The sequence below is a fragment of the Stylophora pistillata genome, chromosome 10 (assembly GCF_964205215.1).
Source record: "Stylophora pistillata chromosome 10, jaStyPist1.2, whole genome shotgun sequence".
Taxonomy (NCBI): Eukaryota; Metazoa; Cnidaria; class Anthozoa; order Scleractinia; family Pocilloporidae; genus Stylophora; species Stylophora pistillata.
The window spans coordinates 10,019,474-10,047,047 of NC_142528.1; the positions used below are offsets into that span (position 1 = coordinate 10,019,474).

A 27,574-nucleotide genomic window follows, 5' to 3' on the forward strand; every position below is an offset into this window, starting at 1 on the left:
GGTAGATCTACTATCTTGATCAATGAATGAAGGACAATTGAATTAGAGCAATGAAAGGAGTCACTTGATCATGATCAATGAATAACTCTACCTTGCGAAGGTTGACACGTCAGTAAGCCGGAAAGCAAAAGGCAGTCGACCGTTGGTGTTGATGGGCCTGTGCGAATCCTGCCATTCGCTAGCGCTTTTAAATCTTCTGCCCTTAAAGTCAAGCTCCTATTAGGATATCTCTCAATGGCTTTCCTTTGCGATGTAATAAAAAGAGTGAGTTTTAAGATGTCTGATTTCCCCCATCTGTATGTTCTGGAGGTTTGGCAAGGCCAGGTGAGATTGTATTACCGAAAAGGCAATATTTTCCTTCTGTGGGCGCGCTATTTTCTTTGTTTTTAGAGTATGGTTTCTCTCCCGCAGAAAATGACTTCAGATATATGTTTCTCAACTTGACTCTCTTGGAACGCGCACGTAGATGACAGGCGCGGATCCAGGATTTAGTCAAGGGGGGTTCGGAGAATTCTCCGAAGGCATGCTTTCCCGGGAGATTTTGAAAATTAGGTCTTTAGAAACATAATTTCCAGCGTTTTGAGGGAAAATTTAGGGGGTTCGACCGGACCACCCGAACCTCCCCTGGATCCGCCCCAGGATGAATCACTGCGTAAACTATGTCACTATCAACCGATGTCACTATCAACCGATGTCACTATCAACCGATGACTATCAACCGATGTCACTATCAACTATGTCACTATCAACTATGTCACTATCAACCGATTGTGCCGCAGTATTACTATCTTTTAGATACCCTTGTTTCATTAGTTAAGTTTGGTCTTGAATACACAATTCCGGCCTCGGGCTGCTTTTTAGTTTAAATAAATTATTCATCTATATGTATTAGCTCAACAAGGCTAATTATTATTTTCCTAAAATGACACTGAGTAATGCCGTGAAACTGAAGAGAATTACAAACGAAAGTATGAAAAGAAGTCTTATCGTGTTACCATAGCATTTTTTTGCCCCTGGACTCGACTCGAAGGGGTGAAATTTGAGCTTGCATGGCATTTTGGATGATTTTATCTACTTAGTGGATTGCTTTATGTAAGATTATTAAGAGGGCTCAAAGGGGTCTCTCATTTACACCAGCTTTTTTCTCTTGAGCCTTCACAATCTTAATTTGTTGTACTTCAGAGTACATTTTTAAAAGAAGAGACGATTACAAAGAGGAGTACGAGCTTAATGAGACCGTAAGAAGATGAAATTTGTGGTAAATTTCCTTTGTGTCAAATCAATCGCTTGCCTGACAACTGCTGTTTGTTTGGAAATCATGACAGGGGGAAGTGCTTCCAGAGCTGGTGGATTTTATCTGCTTTATGTGTCTGATTTGTTTTGAAGTATATCATATGTTATTCTTACTTAGTAGGACATAGACTTCATCGAAGTAATTATGTCGCATTTAATTGTTCTATTTAATAGTACATTGATTAAAACTGTCAATAGTTTTCAGAGTTAAAGATTTTCTCTGCTGAACCACGCTGTCACAACGGCAACTCATATAGCTCAGTGCAAGATAGAGCGAGTGCTCTTGAGTAAGCCATGAACAAATCAATCGACTCAACTGATAAGAAGTGTTGTCACAGCTTCAGTCAGGATTAAATAATTTAGTTGAAACGGCACCAGGTAACTTGATGTTATACTCAATGCGTCTTGGCGAGAATAGGCAACTGTTTGGAAATCTAAAGTTTTGGGTAAACACCTATTTTTTCAGCTGTTACGAGTAATTTATATAGACGCCATGACTTTCGTCTTGTTTATCATTGCTTGTATGCTGAATCCAAGTCACCAGTTAGTTACTCACAAAAAGTAAACATAATTTTCCTTATATCTCCACACCATCAATATTTTGCATCGTTCTACCATTTAATAAACAATATATTGTATTTTTCTGACCAACATCGATTAAAATCTACTTTTGGGTCATTTTCGAGTCTGCAGAGTATAGAAGCACCTGGCTGTTGGCAACATCATAATATCTTTCATCGATTCGATGCGATTATTTCTTTTCTTTTAACACAGCAGAGCAGGCATCACAGGTCTTTTGAGGTATTTCGAGGGCACTATGGCACGACCGATGAAAAATATCCTGACAGCTATGCTCTGTTTACTTCAGATCAGTTTGTTTTGCAGTTTAAAAGTGCCTTTCGCTTTTTGCACAGAATTAGCTTCAGGCGTCTTTGAAAGACATGAAGGTAGGAAAAACAATATTTTAAACAAAATTCAGGAATTAAGTAGTATATGGCAACTTCTGACCTCACCCTGACCAACCTTACCGTAACTTAAAACTCTTCTTTTCTCCGGTGAAAAGGAAATTAAAAAATTTCCAGCGGAGTCGAACCCTCTTAATTTCCCTTTTCTCATTATATCCGCAATTATCCACAATGGTCTCCATCATTCCCGTTTTCACCTGTCATGATCATAAATATTCATCTTCAAAATGATTCAAAATGAATTGTTCTACATTTGTCCTACAATCTGCAGGTTTCTCCTTACGAGGGCACGCAATCAGTGATTGTAAAGGCAAAGATGTGGACTGTGGATTGCAGTGTTTGAGAAATGACAGATGTCGATCATACAACTGTTTTCCTGCTCAAAGCCTCGGTTCCACACAAATGTGTCACTTAAACAACGAAACACGAAGGTCCAAACCAAAACACTTTTTGGCAAATCAGGGTGTAACCTACTTTGAGGTACAGAGTGTTCTCGCTTATTGGTAGTAGGAAGAAGAGTAAAATATATCTCGCTTGGAGCAACGATAATAGTGTCTATGAGCACCCGCCTTAGTTTATGTAGTTTTCAATTTTTCTTCTCAAAAGGTCACTAACTCAAATTTTATCGGTAAAAACATTGGGAGATTGAGTCAACAACTAAATAAATCCGCCAGCCTCAATCCAAGATCTAATGAAACCATCAGCCAATCAGGTGAGTGGGACATGCGTCGAATTCTGTTAAAATGTACAAGAGGAAAGAACTCGGTACAGCATATCTGATGACAATTTAACGATTTGTTTGACCTTCCAAATTCTAGCACCATTATTATGAGTAGGTTTCTTTCGATGAGGTTCATATCAGATGCTGAGGCATTCACTGACTTACCAAATAACAAGATGCAAAACAGAGATTTACAAGAATCCTTACAGAAGGGAATGATAATAGTTTTCTACAAATTGCAAAATTACCCTTAACAGGGCAACAAAAATGTAATTTCATTAAGGCAGTAAGGCTCTAACACCCCAAGAATAAATCATAACGAAACGATGATGGTCGAGAATGGGAAAGATTGACGCGAATTGCAAAAGACAAAATTGAGAGATGAACAATAAAAAATATTACATGAGAATAGGACATGGTAGAAAAAGCAAAAAATCATCCTTTGGTTTAAGAAAGATTAGAAATCAAACTAAGTTGCATTTTTGTTTACTTGTTATGATCTTTAGAGAAGATTGGATCAAGCCCTTCGTCACCCGGTGACTCTTGCAAACACATCCGCAAGTCGAGAGATTCCTTGGAAGACGGGGAGTACTGGATCGACCCTGAGAAGAATGAAAACCCTTTTAAAGTTTTCTGTGACATGACAACTGACTGAGGTAAATAAACTGAAGCTTTTTGTAGTCTTTCCCTTCCCAGGCATTGCAAGGGATCAATGTAAGTGTTGTTCATTCCAGGAGGCTGGCTTCTTGTCGCCAACTTGGTAACACTCAAATCTACTCCGACTGAGAAATGGACCGTCGAAACATCATACCGTGGTATCAGTAACTTCGCCAACAACAAAATGGGTATCAAACTGAGTGCCATGAAGAAACTCCGAAGCCACTTGTCTTTCACTCAACTAAGATTCCACTGCAGCAAACAACTGGGACACACGTTCCACGTGACCACAGCTACTAACAGCTCTGGTGAAGCTGTAGTCCAGTACTTCAGCGGTCAGACGGACGTTTTTCCCCCTTCATGCAACTCGTTTGAAAGAATGCACGGAGATAACTCCCGATTAGCTTCACGGTGTGATAGATGGGGAGATGACGGCTCAAACTACGTATACGTCGGAAAGTGGGGACGTTTTAGCAACCAAGGAGAACGTAGAATGTACAATAACGCAGCTTTCATTTCACAGGAACATCAATGGGTAGCTGGTTTGGGTAAATGGCAGTGTGATGATGTCGATGGAATTAATTCAATAGCGATATCACCTGGTGATTTTTGGAAAGTTTATGTACGTTGAAATTCTGAGTGCATTTACCTGTTCCCGTAAGGGCCGCCGTGTAGGAACAATCGTCTCTCCTGAGATCTATCAGTACATCGCATCTATTACTCATGACTAATGAGCCATTCCCTGCGCGGTTGTAGATTACAGCCGAAAAGTACATGTCTATCAATCTTGCAATGGTCAAAAACTCATGGGTAAGAAAAGGTCAACAACCATAAAATCGTTCATCATAGGAACCTCCGTCGACCAACAAGATCTCGGACTTTTGTGCAATGTACGATATATGTAAATAGTTTTTAGTTTTAAGTCTCTTTAAATGCCATTCAGCCCTCGACCTGCATGATTTTGGGCACCAATTAATAGTAGGCGTACTTCAGAAAGTGAAGTCATCCGCATGATGGTGGTCAAGAAAGCTGCCATTCTTGATTCTACGAAATATTTCTATTTTTCGAAACATGACTTAAAACAACCGAATTAGAACTCATTTCATCAAGTCAGATCTTGTAACCATGACAATTTTGCTACAAGAAAACCTCCAGAATTGTTATTATGAGTCAGCGGTGCCTACCAATTAGAATGACCAGTAGACCTCTTGTCATGAAATGATTCCAAATCTTAAGACTTTTATATTGCATGCCATATTTACCAGGTAATATTCAATTGCAAACATGCGTTGGTACAGTAGACCTCCCGTCATGCAATGGTTCCAAATCTAAGACTTTTGTATCGCATGCCATATTCACTAGATAATATTCAATTGCAAATATGCGTTGGTTTGGGTATAAACTTGGATAAAAGAGGTAAATATGGAGAGGTTCTCCTTTGAATTCCTTTCTAATAAAGGGCACAACTTCATACTTGTTTTGAAAAGCAAGCACCCATTTGCTTACTGGTGTACATTGTAACAAACGTTCTAGTTTATGTAAATTATTACCTCAGTCCATCTCTTTTTGTATCATCACAGTAAAAGAGCTCAAATACTTGGGTGAAAAAGAGTCTACGATTATGCTAAAAGTGTGATATTAACTACCCTATTGTCCTTTCTTTTTTAAATTTTTTTTTTTTAATCTTGTTTTGAATCAATATTGAAAACGCTTAACCTGGACATATTAGAAAGCAGACCCCAAAAATGTCAACCTCGTACTCTTACAAATGATTTTCTCAAGCCCCCTTTCTCCTGCTTTAAAGACATCACCACTTTAAAACCCCTCGATGATTTTCATACTTGATTCGCACAATGGACGCAATTCATTCCTCAAGACATAACTGGAGGCTCACTTCATTTCGAAGTAGGAATTCGAACTTACTGTTTACATCAATTTTATAGTAGCTTGCGTCGTATGTAACCAGAACATCTAACCAGTTAGATTACATTCTTTCGATGTGTGATAGTTTAAGGATTCCGGGACTTTTAATATTTGTATTTAAGCTGATTAATTCCATAATCCACAATAAACAGTGAACAATGCGATACGCTTTCGTTGAAATATTTTGGTTTTTGGATCTAAACACACAATTCAGCCCTCGGGCTGCATGCGAGTTTAGAGTAAACTTTTTAAAACCTATCGACTGCACAAGGTCGACCTATTATCCATTGATTAATAAGACCGACAAGATGGCTGCCACCCCGTTTTCTCCTTTCCAAAAATGACTGAAGAGTTTCATTGCTATGCCGTGGAAATGAGAAGGAATGACACCGAAAGCTCTATTACGACGTCATATACCGTTACCATAGCAACATTATCACACCAATGCAATGAGACTCTTGATTGACAAATCTGTTATTAGTCGCCTGCTTGACAGCGGATGGGTATTTGGACATTCAATAACGAGGAGATTAATGATAGTGAAGAACAGTCCGAGTTGCCGATTCGGAAATGAAAATTTGATTAAACCTTTATTTTTCTGAGATTTTTTTTTTATTAGAGAGACATTTTGCGTACTCAATTGGAGATCGACTTCCACGCCTCAGCAGCTTCTTGGTTAAAGTCTCATCATTGCTAATTGACAGTTGTCAAAATTGTGAGAAATTTTTCACCTTCATGACACTGTTACAAAGGTAATATAAACGTTTCGGCTCTTTAAATCAACAACTCCAAATTGGATAAATCAGACGTCGTGGGTCAAGTCTCTTGAGTACTCTGAAAAATTTGAAAGATGCTTGGTACGATGTGTTTTTGAGCATGTTAGGCAATTGAGTCTCAAGCACAAGGTATTTAGTATTCTATAGTATCTTGGCGGGAATAGCGTGGAAAAATAGATCCAGAATCATTGGAGACTAATTTCATTTTTTACTTTTGGTTTTCTGTTTGTAAATGGAAATAATTGTGTTGGTTTCGTGCCCTGAGCTTGTAACTCCTCTACACATTTTTAAAGAGCACAACGCTTTCATCTTATTTGTTGCCCGGTTTTTTGTAGTATAATTGAAAGTAGGGAAAGTGGTGTCCACACTCCTGGTCCACAAGCAAACTTTTGAAATAAACATTTGATTCACTTTCGCATAACTCTGACTAAATTAGTAGAATCAGTTTAACAAAAATGTGGGTGAATCATGGAAAGTTAGAAACGCTAGATCACACGTAAAGAATTTCACAATTTCGTCAAAAGGAAAGAAGAAAATCCAAAATTGTTGTTTTCTATTGTTCCTTCACGCAGGCAAGAACCAAAACATGGCGCTGCGAATCAGAAATATATCGCCAGCTGTGCTGTGTTTGCTCCTGAACGGTTTGTTTTCTAATGTAAACGTTCCATTTACAATTGGCGAAGAATCAACTTCAAGCTTCTTTGAGAAGTATAAAGGTAAGAAGAAACAAAAGTGGAAATGACAAAACAGTACTCGTTTGCTACTAGACAATGGATCATAGAAAAGATGTCTCGGTTATTCAGCCTCCTTCAGGTTAAAAACGGTGACTTCTAGTTACAACTAAAAAAGACATTTAAAAAATTAGAACAAGCCGGCAAAATGCTATGAGTGGTACTCATACGACATCATTAGCTCATCGTCACTATTAGACGCTTTATCCTTTGTTGCTGAGCATGCCTGTCTCAAAACTATTTCCCCGTCAGAACGAAATAATCTGTGAAACTGATGCAAAATTTGAATTACAAAAACGCGTCAATAAGATGCTTTCAAACGATATGTATTACCATAGTTACTCTACAGTACTTGTTTCATTTAGTAAATAGGCGTTGCCCTCGATGACAGATATATTTTAATTACACAACTCGTGATTGACATTAATTCCGTACAATGATTTAAAAGTGTTAGCTTATCATAATTATTAACCAGTTTTCAGAAGAATCAGTAAGAGAGAGAAATCGGTTTTTATAATCTGTTCGCTTACCCGAATCTGCTAAACTGAAGTGAAAAACCTGTTTTTACGACCCGCCACAGAAGTAAGTTTCCAATCAAGTTTTCTTGAATTTTGCAACGAGATCAAGACTTAATTTGTATTTTCTGATTTCGAATTACAAATGTATTTCTCTTATATGGAATAATTATTAAAGCTTGGATAATATTATATGGTTTGTGGTGGTCGTCTGAGCTGACCAGCTCCGAGTAAGGAAACAGTACTTGAGTTTTGATTGTGCTTTTTGTCTTTCGATATAATTCAACCCACATTTAATCTAATATTCATATTAATTCTAGCGTTCTAAGACAAATGCTGCAATCTTGGCTTTGCATTTCGTTATCTATTTCTTGATGGAATGTGTGTCAAATAAAGTGTGAGGCTGTAGACAAAATACGATAAAAACACCAATCTGTACGTTTTGCTGTTGAGTTTGGAGCGGCCAGATTTATCGTAAAACAGTTAGATTATTGGCTTTCGATTTCTATGCGTAATAGCTGATTCGAGCTTTGTTCTCTTTAACTATATGGCGATAGAAATCTCGAGCTCATAATATTATTGTTAAGTAGCGTCTTTGGTCTGTTAACTGGTAGGTCACTCCTTACTTGGTCACGTCATCGATGTTTACGAAATGGATGAGATGGAGTGCGGATTGCAGTGCTTAAGAGATGACCTATGTCAGTCATACAACATCTATCCTGCTGATGGCCATAACCTAAACTGCACACAGATTTGCCAATTGAATAACGAAACAAAAAAGTCTAAACCACAAGACTTCATGGAAAACCTGGGAGCGACCTACTTTGAAACAACACAGGTTGTCCTTTTTTTTTATCTCAAATACTTTACTCGTTGAACCAAATTATTCAGTAAAAGCCTCTTCTGACGGCTGGTATAGCGAAGAAAAATGGTCGGGGGTGAAATTTTGTCCTTAAAAGATGAACATCTGGCCGAGAGGAGACTTTTTAGAGACGAGAGATAAATCTCGAGGATGAGCGTTAGCCAAAAGCACGTACACTGCTCCAAAATTTTAGAAAGATAGAAAGAGTCTGTTTGTAGTATGACCCATCGTTAACTTCAGTCCTATTATTTATTTATTAATCGATGACTGGTATCAGGTTCTTCAGTAGAAAACACAAACCTGGTATGTTTGCCACCAGGCTCAGTGTTATCGAAGAATTGAAAGAGATCGATCTACTTACTAGATATAGATGTAATAAGTTGTCAAGAATACATATCATCTCCTGCCAGATTGCATGCTCCAACATTGTTGGTGAAAGCGATGGAAGATGGAACTCAAGTCAGAATCAAGGCAAAAGCGTTATTAGTCCGGGTAACAAAGGAAACACCGGCCAATCAAGTAAGAAGAACTACTTAAGTGATAACTGCATGGTGATCTTTTAGAGAGAGGTCGTTGTAGTAATACCCAATGATAATTTCACTATCCAATTTCGGGTTGCTTCAAAATTTTTAAAAACTTTGAATGGCTAATTTGTGTTAATCAAGGCTTTAAGTAGTAGTATGTACTAGATACAATCAGATTACCGTCTCCTCTATTGATAAAAATATAAAATTTTGACCGTGTTTTTAGGTTCCAGAGGGTGACCCAAGCGGGTCTGCAGATGTAAAAGAAAATCATCTAGTGTAGAGGCTGTAATTGTGAATTTTTTTTCCACCTGGCAATGTACTCTAGCAGTTGGAAACTACACTAGTCAAGAGGAATTCTTGCAGAAAAGTAAAAAATGATGAGCTACAAATTGTTGCTCTGTAAGATAAATAAAATGATGTGTGTAATTGTTGTTCATTCGTGCGATCTTAGAGATTCTTGGGTTCAACTCTTCTTCGCCTGGCGACTCCTGCAAACACATTCGGGACTCTGAAGATGATTTTATAGGAGACGGAGAGTACTGGGTTGACCCTGAGCACAACGGGAACCCCATGAAGGTTTTCTGTGACATGACAACCGAGCGAGGTACAAGCTTGCAAATTACACAGACTTTGGGGGTTACCATAGTCAACAAATAAAGATCTCATTTTATTTTCCTTCAATTCCTGAAGTAAGCAAATGTTTTCAAGAAATATAATTGGATCTACCCTAAGGACTCCGTACGTCCTTTACTAACGCTGCTTCTGGTAGTGTATGTTGTACCTACTATTTGGTGGAGAAAGAAGAGGCTGTCGCAGTCTGTTTAAGCGATAATTCCGAATGAAAATTCTTCCAGACGAAAATTACTGCAATTTCTTAATTCACAAAGCACATATCGGTGTGTAAGATTCAGGCACTGCTTATGTGATATTTCACATGCTTATGTAATATTTCACAGGCTGGATAATCTGATCGCCGATTTCGATTTTTCTGGTATTATTGCTTTAAAGGTGAAAGGAATGTTGTAAACGCATAAAAAACAGGTGACTGCAAAACTTAACTCTAATGTTTCTAATTTCAGGAGGCTGGCTTCTCGTCGCCAACTTTAGGATGAATAACTCATTTCCATCAAAAGATTGGACCGCTGAGTCATCGTATCGCGGAATTAGCAACTTTGCCAACAATGAAATGGGTATCACAAAGAGTGCCATGAAAGAGCTCAGGACACACTTGTTGTTCACCCAATTGCGATTCCACTGCAGCAAACGAAAGGGACGCACATTCCACGTAATCACAGCCGCTAACAGTTCTGGTGAAGCTGTCGTCCAGTACTTCAGCGGAAAGTCAGATAATCTTCCTCCCTCATGCAACTCGTTCGAAAGAATGAATGATGATACCTCCCAACTAGCTTTGAACTGTAACAGATGGGGAAATGACGATTCACAACTCTTTGGAAAATGGGGACATAAAAAATTCCATGGAGAAAAAATGATGTACAACCACGCAGCTTTTATTCCTCATAAATATCATTGGCTGATCGTGTCTGGCCAATGGTTATGTGATGATGGCGGTGGAAGTAGTTTCATTTTATCCCCTGGTGATTTCTGGAAAATTTATGTGCGTTAAAATTCACACCGAATTATTTTCTCGTCTATCCATTCCTTTAGCCATCCTCAAGTCGTATCTTTCCAAAAGAGCCACCTTATGAACAGAGTGGACTTCCATCGAGGCGACCTCCACTTGCCAACTTGCAGGCAAGATGCCCGTGGAAGCATGCACGGTTGCGGATCAAAGCTGAACAGTTCAATTTCTGGACTATTTCTCGGATGAATGGATCTGAGCCTGTCGTTTGTGAAGAGAGGAATTCATAAACGTTGTCGCAGTCGCGTCAGCCAGTTTCAACTGGCTTTTTTTAAATCGGAGGGTTACTCAATGTTGAATTCTGAATTTAGGCCATCATAACCTAATAAACTTTAAATGTCTATTGACTTTAACCACATCAATACCAAAATAAAAAAGGAGAAACTATTTCTCAACAAAGCAAACTTAGGAAAAATGTCTCGTTCCTCCCAAGTTCCGGGTATCCATGTAAAGCGGAAGAACTTTTCCTATCACTGTTATTTAAGTTATATGAAAGTGGAAAGTTGATGAACTTGTTTTGATCACGGATTTGCCGAACAGCTGTCTGAGTGCTTGGAAATTCGCAGTGTTCTGCATGCAATAAAAGAAATTAACTATTAATTATTTTGAGAACCAAATTGAATTTGACATATGACATACCTTGCAAGTTATTATTGTGATTGAGAGTTTTCGCAAACATCCTTTACACAGCCTTATTAGCAATGATGGCGATGAAAGAATTAAGTATTTAGTTTTTGGTAGAATCAACACAAAAATTAGCTGAAACTTCTACTGAACAACGTGAGGTCATAAATTAAGTTGCTATCAATAAATAGATTGGCTACAGGCTTCAGAGCTTTGTTGGAAAGGTAAAAAAGCCTTTCCGTCATTAGCAGTTGTCATAAGCTTCTCGTGGAAAGCAGAAAGCTTTGTTTTCCTGAGTGGATAAATAACTTTCAAAGAGTACCTTTCTGTGCGAGAAAAGGTAAGTAAGCATTTTCAAACATTTGTTATTGTCTGATGAGCTCAGAATATTTAAGAACTCTAAAAGAGAATTGCTTCTTAGTCAAACAAACTGAACGATGTATTGTCAGCCAAATTTTTTTTTACTAGCCCTGAGAAACACCATTTGCCTCAAAGTGTTAGCAGAGGATCGATAAGAAATCCATTGGATCAATTATTCGATTCCATATCTGATTAAATTACTGCAAAAAGATTGCGACAAAATCATAGGAAGCATCAGGAAAAAAACATAGGCTTTTGGTGGAACTTCAGTTGTATATGGTTTATTTCCAGTTCTTACCGATGAATTTCTCTGTACTAGAAATTTCATAGAACTGAGCTTGCGTTGCGGTTAACTGTCGAATTTCTCGACTGAGCAATTATCTAAGGCACTGGAGACGAACTCATAAAAAGCACTTCTTTCTGCATTGGTAAGTATTGACAGGATTTCCATCTCTAGATGTAAATATTTTCGAAAAGGTGTAAAATAACACAAAGAAGGAGTTTCCCGTTGGCTCGTAAACAATTTCTTGTTATTGAGAGATTTTAATCAAATATATGTACCTGCTTATGATCCCTAGATTTAATCTGTCCTAGAACTAAAGTTTCCTTCAGATATTTGCTATAACGTCGGCCAGTTTTAATTTAGCATTATTTAAAAACTTCCTCCGGCTGGTTCGTATTCATAGACTCAAAGAATGTTCCGGATATTGGTGAGGAACTTTTCTTACAGAGTTTACAATTAATGAAATTGGAAAACAAATTATGAAAGAAAAGAACTAACACTGAGAGTGTGGGTTTTGTTCGCCAAATAGCTTTCATTCCGTATGAGGATGTCACCCTGTTAATCAGAATTTAAGCCCCTCAGTCCAAGGTTTTTCTATCTTACCCTCTGGAATCGCATGGCAAGACGTGATTAACTTCAAATTCAGCCATCAATGAAAAAAGAATAATCACAAATTATTCAAGTTATATATTGCCACACACCTACATCTGGATAAGATCCCAAGTTATCTTCACTAATATATTTAGCAGCTAAAAAAAAAAAGAGGTAAACATCGTATCTAGGAGCGTAAGGTTTAAGTGAGGCCACCATTTGTCCGTGTTCACCACTTTAGTCAAACACTGGAGCCTGATGCTTGGTTTTATCGCCTAGGAAATGAGAATACAAATATGCTGGGCTTTGATTACCTCAGTACTACTTATGACCTACGTGGAAAATTTGGCCTTCAGAACAGCATCTTACACAGAATCAGAGCAAAACCAGGTCTTCGAAATCCACAACGGTAAGATATGTAAGCCTTAAATTTAAGAACTCTGTGCTCTTTCAAGACTATTATTAATGACATAAGTCATATCCTAAAGACCTGTGGGTGTTATAAGTAGTTGAAAATTGAGCTTCATAGGTTACAATTGCAGTCTTTGCAGAGAAAAAGTAAGACAATATCAAGGATTTGACGGCTCATGCCTTCCAGATTCTAGCTTGGCGCTATTGCGAACTGAGTTACGGCGGCACAGGTCTTTCCTTACAGATGATAATAAGATAAACGATAAATACACCTTGCAACAGAAGAGCATGATACTATTGCTCAGTGCAATGCGACCTTTTAGTGGGTAGCATAGTACCTCCTGACATCTTTTTACCCAGGTTATCTGAATGATAATAATAATATTCAAGAGTCTAAGTACACTAATACAGTTAGTTTAAGCCACCCTAAGCCAGCTATGTCAAAAAGGAATTATATAGTAAACTAATTACGAGAGAGACAAAAGCTCTCCGTCATAAAGGAAAGGTTGGTGCTGCTTACGAATTAAGCTCAGTTGGTAGAAGATCCAGCAGCGAGATCAGGGGGTCTTTGTCCAATGATCGTGCTACATATACATGCATGTCAATTTCTTTCTTTAGAGGAGGAGCTCTATGTAAGGGTGGGCGATTTCATCTGTTCTTTGCCGCCCAGTTCATTGATCGATATTTTCTGTGTTGCTCCTTAATCCAGACTTTAAGCTTGTGGGACATGTCTTTGAAACTTCTATTGTTGACGAGTTCGACTGTGGATTACGATGTGTAAGAGACTGGAAATGCTTGTCATACAATCACAACGGAGACAAATCTTGTGAACTGAACGACCAAACATGGCTTCTTAGCCCGGTGGCCCTAAAACCAGCCAATGGATTCAACTATTATGAAAAGGGTAGGAACGAAGCTATACCCGATAGCATTAAGTTTTCACCATTTCGTTCCTTAGTTTGTAAAATTCTTCTTATTCTGTTTGTAAACAAGTCACTCGATAGTTGTTTAATAATTTCTGGTTTCTTCTTTATCATCCTCGATGCTCTCGTCTTGCGACTCGTATATCATTTTTTTTTTGCTGCTTTAATCTCTCGTTTTGCAGTTGTCGTGAATGGGTTTTCGTTTTTTCCGACTTGCACTGTGAAGAGAGTGTAGCGAGGCTTCAAGTTCTGACTCGTTTCTAGTCAGTTACTCTCGTGCGGCAACTTGATGGTCGAAATGAGTTTCTGATTTTAATTCCTGTCTTTTCGTACCTTGTTTCTTTTCATTCCTTTCTCGATTCACAGTTTCCAAATACGGCTGACAAAATCTTTGTTTCTTCTCCTCATAACTTTTCTTTCCGTTCCAGTAACGAGACACTGCATTTGAAGATAAACGCAACTTTTCCAAAAATTATTTTTAATCCGTTTCTTTCCAGAGGGACGAGGATTTCACCCATCAAATCCTGGACGCTCTTGCATGGACTTAAGAAGTGAACATCCCTTGCTGAATGGAGAGTATTGGATAGACCCAGAGGGTAACAGAAACCCCATGAAAGTCTACTGTGATATGACAACTGACGGAGGTAATAAAATATTAGATCTTCCTTTTTTCGTTTTTTGTGTTTTTGTTTTTATAAATATACAATGGCGGCCTGTCATCTTGACCTTTTGATAAAAGCACATGAAATGAATATCCAGTAACAACCCTGGGCAATAAAAGATGCTTCCTATGTGTGAAAATTCTTCGCGTGTTGCTAAAAAACGAGCGTCTTCATCTGTTTAAAGTTAAATGTCCTTTTCAGGGCCAAATAAACATCATGTTGAAAGCAAAGATGACCTTTTCTTAGCTTATAAACTGGTTCTGAGAAAGCATGAAGAATTGAGATGTGTTATCATTTTTCATTGTGCCCATTTTGTATTTTAATTAAACCACGGATATTTTTAGGGGGATGGCTTCTTACATTCCATATCGGGTTAAACAACTAAGCTAGCTTGTCAGTTAAGAAGTCTGATTCTCGTTTTGTTTTAGGAGGCTGGCTTCTTGTTGCAAACTTAGTAACGGACGGCTCAACTCCACTCCCCATTTGGACCGCTGAGTCATCATACCGCGGAATCAGTAACTTTGCCAACAACAAAATGTTTATCACAACGAGTGCCATGAAAGAACTCAGAAAACACTTCTCTTTCACTCAGATGAGATTCCACTGCAGTAAACAAAAGGGACGTATCTTTCATGTGACTACGGCTACCAACGCCTCCGGTAGAGCTGTGGTCCAGTACTTCAGCGGCCAGACAGATGTGCTTCCCGACTCATGTGGGTCTTTTCAAAGGATGAAAGGTGACAACTCTAAGTTGGCCATTGTGTGTGAGGACTGGGGATTTGACAAACAGATAAAAGTGGGAAAGTGGGGACACTCTGGTTCGAGAGGAGAGAACAGATTGTATGCTCACAGTGCATATGTTGCGTCTAAGTATTACTGGTTATTTGAAGACAGCTACTGGTATTGTGATGACACGACAAGCGACACCAACCCGATGGCAGGAGATTTTTGGAAAATCTACGTACGTTAGATAAATAGAGAAAAAAATGGAAAATATTTCGACCGAGTGTTGAAGCACTGTTAAAATGCAAGATTTTTCATTACAATTTATCGTAGACGTGGTGAACTCTCAATTATCACTCGGAGGAGAGAGTAATTAAATGAATCTCGACCATTTTACTGTTTTTCCCCACCTTTAGGCCAGTTTCATGAATTCATTTCGAGTTCAGATTGTTTTACTTTTGAGCATTTTCTTGGTTCTGACTGTTTGTTTTCCATGACGTTGGCTTTGGTACTACCACAATCAGTTGAAAATTGTTTTAGAACTGGGAATTTGTTTCTTGTGTCTGTTCACACATGTCCATATTTCTTTCCAGTGAATAACAGTAGATGCTGCGAAATTTATGTAGAAAACGTAAGGAAAGCCAAACTTTTCTTGAAATTCCCTCAAAGGCTTTCGCAGAAACGTCAAAAGTTGCCCATGCCTAGATTTCCAAAAAGACTTGGTATTCACTACACGTTCCTTATTTGGAATAAAGGGACGTGTTTTAAACACCAATCAGAAGCTCTCTTCCCGTGCCTGATGTATGACGTTTACATAGCTTCGTATCTTACTCTTAGGGGTCATTTTGAGGTATAGGTATGTAGGGTATGTGCAGTTTTATACTCGTATACAAGAAACTAAATACGGTCTAGTTAGAACTTATGTCACTATGGAAATAGCTCGCTAAGGATAATATGACTATGTAAGATCTGCCTTAAGGGATTCAACGTGATGTAAAGCGATTCAATAAATCAGGCCGTAACGATGACGAAATCCGCGAGCAACTAATTCTTCTCAACGAAAACTTACGCGAAACACGCACATTCTTCATGGAGGTTCTGGAAAACTGGCGCCAAGAAAGAAATTCAACCAGAGATACAGTTTTAAACAGTTTGGGACGGATCACTTCACAGGTGGACGAATTAAATAGCTAAATGATAGACCTCCTAAATGTTACTCTGCTGAGTGACACTAATACAATCTGGATTAAGAATGAGGCCTTTAGAATCCGGAGGAGCATGAACAAGATATGGCGTAATAATTTCAACCAAAGAAAGCAAACCTTTTGGAACATGCTAAAAAACGAGAACACCAGTGTCATTTATGTTGATTGGTTTTCTAGGGACAAATCCCGAAGAAATTCTAATCAAAAACGTTCCCCAACGAGCCAGAAGAGCACAAAAAAATCAAAGAGGCACTTTCATTGGAAAATATGAAGGCACAAGCCAAACTTCAACATGCAGTTGCAGAACGCAACAAAACAAAATTCGAAGAAAAGGACAGAGAAATGCTGAATGAGGTATAGAAAATCTCTTCTGGCTACGTTCGTCAACAACTCCAAGAACTTTGGAGGAATGACTGTAAAAAGCAAGAGGAAAAATCTCAAAACCTGTGGGAAGTAAAGAAAAGCTGGTTTGAGAATTTCGAGTGCAACGGAGAAAATATCGCCACCTCGGAGGACACGGCACCTACCCCGTCAACAGACCAAGCTCAGAGACGTAGAAAGCGCGGAGAAATGCGAGAAAACCGCCAAACAGACGGCGAAACAAAAGCCGCCCCAGAAAGAACAACCGATACTTCAATAATACAAATGACAGGAACAGAGACACCGCTAATAGTCGAAATAGTGGCAACAGAGTCCCGCACCAACGAAGAAAGAGGGGCCAACAGCGAAACTCAACTCAAAATAGCCGTCAACAAAGAAGTCGAACACAGGAAAAGAACTCTAACCGCAACACTGGAAACAACCGCAGGATTCGTAATAGTAATCGTGTCAGCAATAATAATGGTAGGGACACCGGTAGGTCAAATTACAACCGGAGGCCTTTTTTAAGGCACGGCCGGTACAGCAATCCGAATCAAACATGACGTCGGAGATGTCTAGGAAAATGACAAGTGAGGACTGTTTCTGCAATTTAAGGATAGTGAATCTGTCTTCTAATATAAACCGACGGATTCATTCCAATACCTCCCATATACATCCAGCCATCCAAGACACATTAAAAATAACATACCATACAACCTGGCTCGGAGGATATGTATGATTATTGAGGGCCAGGACAGAAGGAAACGGTGCCTAAACGACCTCAAAAAAATTCTGCTGAGGAAACAATATCCAGCTGAAATCATTGATTACAGTGTAAACAAGGCCCTCACCCAGACAACGGAAGAGTTAAGAAATGTGAGAGAACAAAGTACCGAAAATAACCTCCTTTGTCTGATAACAACTTACAATCCCAACAATCCGCAAGTATTTCAGTTGGTCAGGAAAACACTTCCAGTGTTCAACGAAAACTCCTCATTAAAATCCATTCTGAGTAAGACTAAAGTAATTCACAGTCAGCGACAACCCAGAAATCTAAAACGGATGTTAACAAACTCCTATTTCTCTAAGCAAAAGGACACTGATCCGGATGTTAAAATTTGTGGAACAAAACGTTGCGGAACATGCCTCTATTTAAAACAGGGTAAAGAATTCACCTTCTTCGCCACGAATGAAACATTTCGGATAAAACATTCGATGAACTGCACATCAACAAATTTGATTTACGTAATAACATGTGCAGGATGTGGACATATATATATAGGAGAAACGGGTGATGTCTTGAGAAATAGAGTTACAGTCCACAAACAACAAATTAGAGACCCGCACATACGTATGCTGGGAGTCAGCAAACATATTGATGAATGCGCTGCGGGATTGACCCCTCAGTTCACTAACTTTCCGTTTTACAAGATTCTCGGCCCTTCTGAGGTCATGAGAAAGAACGAAGAAAGATTTTTTATTTCTAAATATAAACCCGTTCTTAATGATTTGAAATTACGCTAATTGCTCGCGCGTGCTTCGAATTACAATAATCATTGTAATTACAATTAGATCTGTGACGTAGTAAGTCAATAGACACACTTTGCTCTGCCTGATGAGCCGCAACAGCGGTGAAAAGCGTAGCGCAAAAGCAAAGAGAAAGAAAAAGAAAAAGAGGACTTTTGTTTTTCATTCATTTCAGTATATATATATATATATATATATATATATATATAAGAAAACAAAACACAAAAAAAATGAAAGATCTAATATTCTATTACCTTCCGTCAGTTGTCATATCACAGTAGACTTTCATGGGGTTTCTGTTACCCTCTGGGTCTATCCAGTACTCTCCATTCAGCAAGGGATGCTCACTGCGTCTTATGTCCATGCAAGAGCGCCCGGGTTTTGATGGGTGAAATCCTCGTCTCCCTGGAAAGAAATGGATGATAATTAATTTTTGGAAAAGTTGCGTTTATCCTCAAAGACTACTAGGGAACTTTAGCATCACGTTTACGGCAAACGGCGAACCTGCGGAGCTCACGTGACCACCACTTTGCCGTCACGTTTGCGGTTTGCTGTTCCAGTTTCGACGGAAAGAAGGCCCTCCAGCCGTAAGTGACTTACGGGAAGGTTTTTTTGGCCACTTAACGAAACCAACTTACGTTTGACACTTTTAGTAAGGATTTTCTACCATTTATGGATCCAAATGTGGTTTTTTTGTGATTAAAAAAACAATGTATTTTGCATGATCTAAATGGAAGAAAGCCGAGTGGCGAAAGAACTTTAAAACAAAATGGCGGCTCGAAGTTCCTAAACATGTGCATGCAAAGAAGCGCAGTTATGGAGTTCTGTATCAATGTATGCCTTCTTCCATTTCTAGGAAATTCAGAGAGTACTTTCCCCTAGTTTTTCGGAAGGCAATAAACCCGTCTTGCTCTCAGGGCGAGCTTGTAGAGAAAGGATGAATGGCCTTATCTCAAAATACCTTGAAGAAGATAAAAAGGCTCTTAAAAGATAGGCTTTTTCCGCCAAAAGACATCAACTCCATGCTAAATTCAATTTTGGTGACGACGGCAAACGGGAAACCTCAAACCGCTAGCAGCCGTTTGCCGTTTGCAGTAAACGCGATGCTAAAGGTCCCTACTGTGTCTGGTCACTGGGACGGAAAGGGAGGTTGTGAGGAGAAGGAACAAACATTTTGTCAGTCTTCAGTTTGAGAAACTGTGATAGGACATAAGAATGTGGTAAAACGAGATACGAAAAGAGCGGGGAAGTAATTTAAATGGGAAACTTATTTTGCAACCGGCAAGAGACTGGAAATGAGTCAGAACGCGAAGCCTTAATATACTCTCATCGCAGTGCAAGTCGGGAAAAACGAAACCCATGGACGAGAACTTCAGAACGAAAAATTGAAGCAGCAAGAATAATTACAAGTCACAAGATGCGAGCAACGAGAAACGGAGGATGAGAAAGGAGAAACCAGAAATAATTGAAAAGCAATCCAGTCACGGTAACATGCTTAGGAACGGAAGAACCTGCAGAATGACACGAGGAACTGAATTGTTAAAACTTACTGATGCCATCGGGTACAGCTTCATTCCTACCCTTTAATTTCCATAATAGGTGAATCCATTGGCTGGTATTAGGGCCACTGGACTAAGATGCCATGTTCGGTCTTTCAGTTCACAAGTTTTGTTACCATTGTGATTGTATGACCAGCATTTTCTGTTTCTTACACAACGTAATCCACAGTCGAACTCGTCAGCAATAGAAGTTTCAACGGACGTGTCCAACAAGCCTCAAGTCTGCGTTAATAAGCAACACAGAAATATCGATCAATAAAATAGCAAAGCACGGGTGAAATTGCAAACCCTTACATAGAACTTCTTCTGTAAAGAAAGACATTGACACGTATCGCGATCATTGGATCCGCAAGACCACCTGACTCACTTCTGGTTCTTCTACCAACTGAGCTTTAAAACACTCGTTTCGTGAGCTTAGCAGCACCGAATTCTCTCTTACAGGAGAGCCTTTTTTATTTTACTATCAGTATACGACATGAGCCGTCAAATCCGTGATTTTCTTTATCTGGAAAGACTGTAATTGCAATTATAATATGAAGATCAATTTTCAACTAGTTATAACACTCACAGGTACTTAGGATATGAATTGTCGTAAATACTAGTCTTAAAACGCCTCTGAATTGCAAAATCTAAAGGCTTACATAACTCACCGTTGTAACTTTTAAAAACCTGGATTTGCTTTGAGTCTGTGTAAAATACTGCTCTAAAGGCCAAACTCCCACGTAGGTTCTAAGTACGACTGTGGTAATCACAGCCCAGCATATTTGTATTCTCATCTCCTAGGTGATAAAGCCAAGCATGAGGCAGCAGTGTTTGAGTAAAGCGATGAACAAGGACAAATGCATATGAAGACCCTCATCTCACCTCTCAAATCTTACAATCCTAGATACGATGAGTAACTGTCTCTTGTAACTGAGAAATATATGTTCGAATTCATCTAGAGAACTGGGAGTCTCGTCCAGATATATGAGCTTTCTGTGAAGTTTTTGTCCCTTCTCTTATCTGTATGGCAATATCTTGATATTGTTAAGAACAGATATACTTTCACACTCAAATAGATTGAATGATTTATGACTAATTCTTGATCGATGGCTGAATTCGATGTCAAATGACGTCTGGCTGTGCGATTCGAGAGGGTAAGATAAATGGGTGAGTCAGTGCAACCATGGCGGCAGTAACCCTTAACGACCTTAGACTGAGTGACTCAAATTCTGATTAACAGGGTGGCATCCTCACATGGAATGAAAGATAAAAATCCACTCTAAATCAGTTCTTTTCTTTCATTATTTGTTTTCCAATCACCATAAATATAAACTATCTAAAGAGAGTTCCTCAACAATTTCCAGAACATTCTTTGAGTCTATCAATAGAAATTAGCTGTAGGAAGTTCTTAAATAGCGTTAAATTAAAACTGGCCGCCGAAATTATGACAAATATAGGAAGGAAACTGTAGTTCTGAAACAAGTTAAATCTAAAAGCCATAAGCAAGCACAGCTATTTGATTAGAATCTCTCAATAACGAGCCAAGGTAACTCCTTCTATGTGTTCTTTGACACCTTTTCGAAAGTATTTACAACTAGTAATGGATATCCTGTTAAATTAAATACTTGCCAATGCAGAAACATGAGCTTTTTATGATTTCGCCCCCAGTGCCTTAGATAATTGCTCAGTCGAGAAATTCGAGAGTTAACTGCGGCACAAGTCCATTTATATTAAATTGCTAATATCGAGAAATTGATCGGTAAGAACTGGAAATAAAACATACTCAAGTTCCACCTAAAGCTTAAGTTTTTTTCCTAATGCTCCCTATGACTTTACCGCGATCCTTTTTCAGTTATTAAATCAGATGTGGAATCAAATAATTTATTGAGGCTATGGCATTTCACAGGGTTGGTAAAAAACATATTCAAGTGGGTTGACAATACATCGTTCAGTTTGTTGAAATAAGAAACGATCTTTTTTTTTTTTTGAGTATTCACAAACATTTGGAGCTGATCGGACATCAATTAATGTTTTGAAATTGCTAACCTTTGCCCACAGAGAAAGTTCCTCCTTGAAAGTTATTTATCCAGCCTGGAAAAACAAAGTCTTCTACTTTCTACGAAAAGCTTATGCCCAATTATAATGCCTAGAGGCAATCAGGTTTTTTACCTTTCCAACACAGCTCTGAAGTCTGCAACCAATCTACTTTAGTCAGTAATGACAACTTAACTAATGACTCCACGTTATTCGGTAGAAGTTTCAGCTAATTTTTGTTTCGATTTTAAGAAAATGAAGTACTGTTTCTTTCATCGCGATCGTTGCCAATTAAGGCTGTGCAAAGGATGTTTTCAAAAACCCCGCATCACAGTAATAACTTGCACTAGACATGCCATATGTCATATTCAATTTGATTCTCAAAATAAATAATACTTAGTTTCTTTTTGTGCATGCTATCGAGTTAAGCTTGGCCTGCAGAACGAAAGAAAAGTAACATGTTCCATCCTTCATCACTTTATCTCACTTAACAGGCCATCATCCTTGATATCACTTCGTGACAGTTAAACGCCAAATTCCGAGGCAAAGAATAATGCCAATTTTTCAGCACCCAGACAGCTGTTCGGTAAATCGAAAATCAAAACAAATTCACCACCTTCCCACTTTCATGTAACTGAAATTACAGTGATAGGAAATATCTACTTTATATGGATAAACAGAACGTATACGTGGGAGGGACGACATAATTTGCCTTGGATTTCTTTTGAGAAATTCTTTCTCCACTTTTATTTTGGTGTTGATGAGGTTAAGGTCAGTAAAACTTTGAAATTATATTAGGTCATGATTGCCTCAATTAATAATTCAGCCTTAAATAACCCTCGTATTTTGCGGTTCGAGGACTAAATTGTATTACTTCAATTAAAGTTAAAACTAACGAAACATCTACCTATGTAGATGTGTTATACGATAACGACGCTCTATTGAAACAAGAAAGTGGATATATAAACAAATTTCCAAAGTGAAGGACATAACAAAAAATATCACGCTGATCAGATCGAAATTTATGAAATTCAGACTTCAAGCATTGTTCAAGATTTTGGAATCTTATTAATTCCCTCCCCACAAATAGGAGGCTCGCATCCATTCATCCGAGAAATCGTCCAGAAATTGAACTGTTCAGCTCAATGCATGAGCCCACGCACATCTTGCTTGCAAGCTGGAAAGTAGAGGTCGCTTCGGTGGAAGTCCAACTCTGTTCATAAGGTGGCATTTTTGGAAAAACTTGACTTATGGATGGCTAAAAGAACGATTGAATACTATTCTGTCCCAACGAGTTTAGTATTTAAGAAACAGAGTATTGTCACAAAAAATAGACAACTTCTGTTGGCTCAAAGTAGGTTACTCCCGGGTTTTCCATGAGGTCCTGTAGTTTAGACTGCCTTATTTCGTTATTTAATTGGCAAACTGTGTGCAGTTTAGGTTATAGCTCTCAGCAGGAAAGGAGTTGTACAATCAACATAGGTCATTTCACTGCAATCCGCACTCCAAATCATCCATTCCGTAAACGTCGATCACGTAACCATGCAAGGAGTAACCTGGTAGATAACAGACCAGATAAACTGCTTAACAATAAGATTATGCGCTCGATATTTCTACCGCCCTATAGTTAATGAGAACAAAGTTCTATCAGCTATCGCGTATATCGAAAGCGAATAATCTCACCGTTTTACTAAGAATCTGGTCGTTCCAAACTCGACTACAAGACAGGTTGTTTAACTATATAACTCCCTTTTGACATGGCCCGGCTCACTTACTGGTTGGCTCAGACTAACTATATTTTTGTACTTAGATTCTTGAACATTATCATTCAGATAAACTGGGTACAAGAATGTCAGGAGGCAGTATACTACCCCCTAAAGGTCGCACTATCAGGCTGCTCATTTGACTCACTATCTCTCAAGGAACAGAAAGCAAAATGCAAAACCAAGATTGCATTTACACGTGGCACAAATAATATGGCGGCCAGTAGCAAGCCCAAGAGCGACGAATTTGAGAGGATTGTTTAAACGATATTTTTGGCGTCATAGAGGAGTCCGTGTTTGAGTAACAGCAGAATTGAAAAAGGGGATTTGTTTTTGTTGTCTCAAACAGCTGACCAGTTTTTTATTTTTTTTTTTAAGAGCTTATTTTTGCCTTATTTATTTGGGCATTTTCCAAAAACCATCTTGAATGTGCACAAGAGATCATATAACTTTCAATGCCAACTTACATGTACCTGGTAAAAGGCCCTCTATGAATTCCTCACAATCAAAGTTTATCAAAGTAAAGGGACTTTTGTGTGAACATGATAAAGTAATTTGCTTCTTCAACACAACTTTTTCTTTTATGGAACTTTAGTTATCGTAGAGATACTTAAGAGCGACTTTTTTTTCAAGACCGCGTGAGAGGTGGCACATCGACCGAAAAATGGTTATCCTTTGGTTTCAGTCAGAGACACTTTACGGTGAATATAGAAACGTGGCAAGGTGTTTTTTCCAGACCTGCTTCTTTAGGGGATCAGGGATGGCGCAGTGGTGAGAGCACTCGTCTCCCACCACTGTGGCCCAGGTTCGATTCCTGGACCAGGCGTCACATGTGGGTTGAGTTTGTTGTTGGTTCTCGTCCTTGCTCCGAGGGTTTTTCTCCGGGTCCTCCGGTTTTCCTCCCTCCGCAAAAACCAACATTCTAAATTCCAATTCGATCTGGAAACAGTGGACAAGAAGAGCCACTCAGTGGAATGTCCATTGCTAAATTATTTATTACTATTATTTATTATTTATCATTTATTCTTTATTCTTTATTCTTTATCCTAGAAAATTCGCGAAAACTGAAACGAGCGTCGGTAGCCGTAAAATGGCGGAATCATTTTCCCGAGCAGAGGCAAATGAACATTGCTCATGAAAAGCGCAAAAGAAAGCAAGCCTATAACAATTTTACAGATTTGTATAAGAAAGATAGAGGTATGGTTTGAGTCTAAAACGGGACCATTTCATTTAATTTGGAGCTCATGGAACGCTTTTGAAAATCACCAAAATGAATATTTCAAAATCCAAATATCGCATTTCGTAGCAAATTTTTAATTATCATTTCCTCATGCGATATAATTCAGAATCGGTTCAGGTTAAGCTCATAATAAGTGGAAATCGTGTTGTTTTCGCGAATATAAAAATAGTTTGGGGCTATTCATTTCCGCACGGAAAAACCAGGCTGAACTTTAAGAATCGCAACATCGGCATTTACGCCACCATAAAATCTAATTAGGTACCCTGTGGTTAACTCCAGAATTCTAAGCACATCTTTAAGCAGTTAACACCGTGTTCGATCAGGAAATCAGTACAATAAGCTAGCCTTGCATAGCTAACGACGACAACTTGGATTTTATCTCTGCTTTCGTTTCAAATTCTCAACCATTTCCCATGGCGAAATTGTTTACAATATCACATTTTTTAAGCAAGGGGAGGGCGTCTAATTTTTTTGGCATATTCGAACGCAATTAAGTTTTAAGAAAGTTCAAGGGTAAGATTGAGCTTCATTGTGGAATTGAAAGAGGACAATCAATCATTTATACCGGTAGGTCAAATGTTGTTTGCCGAAGACGTTGAAGACGGGAAGCAATCTGATACTGGTGTAAGTGAAACACACTCAAGCATTTGTCACGCAATGCTGAAATTATTTCAATCTTATTCCCGTCTTGTAATTTTACGGCCATGAATATCCGTGAATAAGGTTTTTCAACAAACTTGTCAGTGTGATAATTTTTCTTATCATTAAGTCATCGCCGTGGGACTTGCTAACTTCGCAGCAGGAATCTCATGCAGAGATTGAGTGATATCACATACTTAGAAGAGTCATCAACAAATAGCTATAGCAGAGCAAAGGAAAGAGAGGAAAAAATTACAAAAAAAAAGAAGATTAGGGAAAGGATCAAAAGTCAGAGTAAAGACGAAACAGAGGCAAAGTACAAAATGATTGAAATAGGAGAAGAATACCAAGGTGAACTAGAACTGAGGATAAATGTATAATGAACGGTGTGCTATAATTTGAAATAACTAATACAAACAAAGAATCTTAGCTGAATTAAGAGAGTTCTTCCCAAATTGAGAGTTTTAGTTACAAAACCCACGAAAATGGAAATCAATCTTTTCAGGCATTGGTTAGGCTCCAAACTGTTCGCAAACTAAAACAACTGTGTCGAGAAAAAGATTGTTTTTGATACTTCAACAAATGTTACTTCAGCTAATGTCGTGGTGTAAAGTCATTTCTGAACACCTAAAGACTGTCAGTAATACCAATGTTGAGGCGATAAGAGATTTAATTTCAGATCGAGAGCCAACACACCCTCCAGCAATCGGACCAGATCCGGCCTGTTCCGGGCATCACTGTTCTTTGATTAGCAGTTGCGACAAAGGAGAATATCGGTCCGAGGTCTTGACAGTACGGACCGAGCGCAGCGAGGTCCGTACAAAAAAGACCGAGGGCCGATATTCTTCCAGTACGGTCCCGAGCTAGCTTGGTTAATAAGAGATTTATTATACGACTGAAGTTCAAAGGGACACAGGTGCGGTATCATTCGGGACTATTCGGGACAGTGCCCGGTCCAATACTTAGAGAATATTGGACCGGCAATAGAGCATTTTGATTGGTTGATTTTAGTTATTGGCCCTCTGACTGCTCGAGTCGTGTAATAAAACTTCTTACTAACTTAGTGTGAGGGCCGTACTGGGGATTAGTGGCCCGAAATCGTGGCAGAACGGAACGAGCGCAGCGAGGTCCGTACAGAAACGACCGAAGCCAATGTTCCCCCGTGATACAGCTCGAACAAGTGATGGTACTAAGTATTTTAATATATGGCACTCGGGAAAACATTTTTATTAATTTCTAATTTTCCGGCTTTCGCGAACAAAAGTACACTGCTTATGATCGCTTCCGTGGAAACGGTCCATATGGCAAAATCCCGACCAAGCAAGAACTAATCAGAACGCTGGGATTTACCACAAGACTGTCCTGCCCTATAGTAAGTTGTTATGATCTTCAAGCTCGAGGTATTTTCATCAAAATTTTCTTTTCATTGTAGAGAAAGTCATTAATGATCACAAGTTTGTCTTTTTTTGATGTAGGTGTGTTTATTAACTCAATCGAATTATATTTGCTTAGCGTACTAATTGACATTCCTTTTTTAGATTTTGACGTTCAAAAAAATGTTGAATCGGTGTCAGTGACGTCAACGTTGTACACCAATTAATTCGCAGCTTCACTTCTGGGGCAACCCACGGGCTTTTGACTGTCGTCCTTTGAACCTTACCAAGGCGGGGAAGGGAATTTGAACCGGGAGGGTCAAGTCTTTCCAATGGAATAACGGTGGTTTATCTAATAGTATGGAGGCACTTAAAGGAAATGGCTCAGAAGATAGGGTCTACAAGGTCTAGGTTTTGAAGCTTGAATAGTCAAATCTATCGCTGGTCAATAAATAGAAAGTCACGGTCGTTGATCTTGCATTTTACAACAGAAGTGACAATCAAATGAGGGCCTCTAAAGGAAGATGGCTTCCAAGGCTAACGGTTAAAATTTTGGCCATTTTATACGGCTAATGCTAAATTTTTTACGGTTAACATTTTTTACGACTGACCGTTAAAATTTGTCAATTTTTACGCCTAACGGCTAATTGTTTTGCCGTTCTACGGCTATCGGTTAACTCCATTGAGACCCGCTAAAATCTAGTAC

At 38.7% G+C, this 27,574-nt stretch overlaps 2 protein-coding genes, 1 long non-coding RNA gene and 1 pseudogene across 8 annotated transcripts; 3 read left to right on the top strand and 1 right to left on the bottom strand.

Annotated features, from left to right (window-relative positions):
- Positions 1-187: 187 nt before the first annotated feature.
- On the top strand, positions 188-5,721 carry LOC111343196 (uncharacterized; annotated as a pseudogene). Its single transcript, XR_015992792.1, has 5 exons — positions 188-2,302; positions 2,490-2,738; positions 2,865-2,970; positions 3,486-3,635; positions 3,714-5,721. The product of XR_015992792.1 is annotated as an uncharacterized LOC111343196 (transcript).
- Positions 5,722-6,180: 459 nt separating this feature from the next.
- On the top strand, positions 6,181-11,301 carry LOC111343194 (uncharacterized). Of its 3 annotated transcripts, XM_022950349.2 has the most exons (6): positions 6,181-6,464; positions 6,908-7,051; positions 8,196-8,419; positions 8,854-8,962; positions 9,422-9,574; positions 10,050-10,594. In XM_022950349.2, exons 2-6 carry the CDS (start codon positions 6,922-6,924, stop codon positions 10,592-10,594), a joined length of 1,161 nt encoding a protein of 386 aa, XP_022806084.1. In that variant the 5' UTR covers positions 6,181-6,464; positions 6,908-6,921. The 3 variants fall into 3 exon arrangements, with proteins under 3 accessions (XP_022806084.1, XP_088593353.1, XP_088593354.1); XM_088737227.1 differs by having other exon boundaries at positions 6,181-7,051; positions 10,050-11,301; XM_088737228.1 differs by lacking the exons at positions 6,181-6,464; positions 6,908-7,051 and adding an exon at positions 7,542-7,648.
- Positions 9,617-22,032, bottom strand: LOC148721760 (uncharacterized). Of its 2 annotated transcripts, none has more exons than XR_015992863.1 (4): positions 20,488-22,032; positions 19,829-20,059; positions 18,533-18,683; positions 9,617-10,810 (listed from the first exon to the last, which is right to left on the bottom strand). It is a non-coding gene; the product is annotated as an uncharacterized LOC148721760 (long non-coding RNA). The 2 variants fall into 2 exon arrangements; XR_015992862.1 differs by lacking the exon at positions 9,617-10,810 and adding an exon at positions 15,112-15,234.
- LOC111343195 (fibrinogen beta chain-like) lies at positions 11,545-16,459 on the top strand. Of its 2 annotated transcripts, XM_088737242.1 has the most exons (6): positions 11,545-11,573; positions 11,913-12,021; positions 12,747-12,876; positions 13,588-13,782; positions 14,299-14,445; positions 14,892-16,459. In XM_088737242.1, the coding sequence occupies exons 3-6, from the start codon at positions 12,750-12,752 to the stop codon at positions 15,431-15,433; spliced, it is 1,011 nt and encodes a 336-aa protein (XP_088593368.1). In that variant the 5' UTR covers positions 11,545-11,573; positions 11,913-12,021; positions 12,747-12,749; the 3' UTR covers positions 15,434-16,459. The 2 variants fall into 2 exon arrangements, with proteins under 2 accessions (XP_088593368.1, XP_022806085.2); XM_022950350.2 differs by lacking the exons at positions 11,545-11,573; positions 11,913-12,021 and having other exon boundaries at positions 12,645-12,876.
- Positions 22,033-27,574: the final 5,542 nt, after the last annotated feature.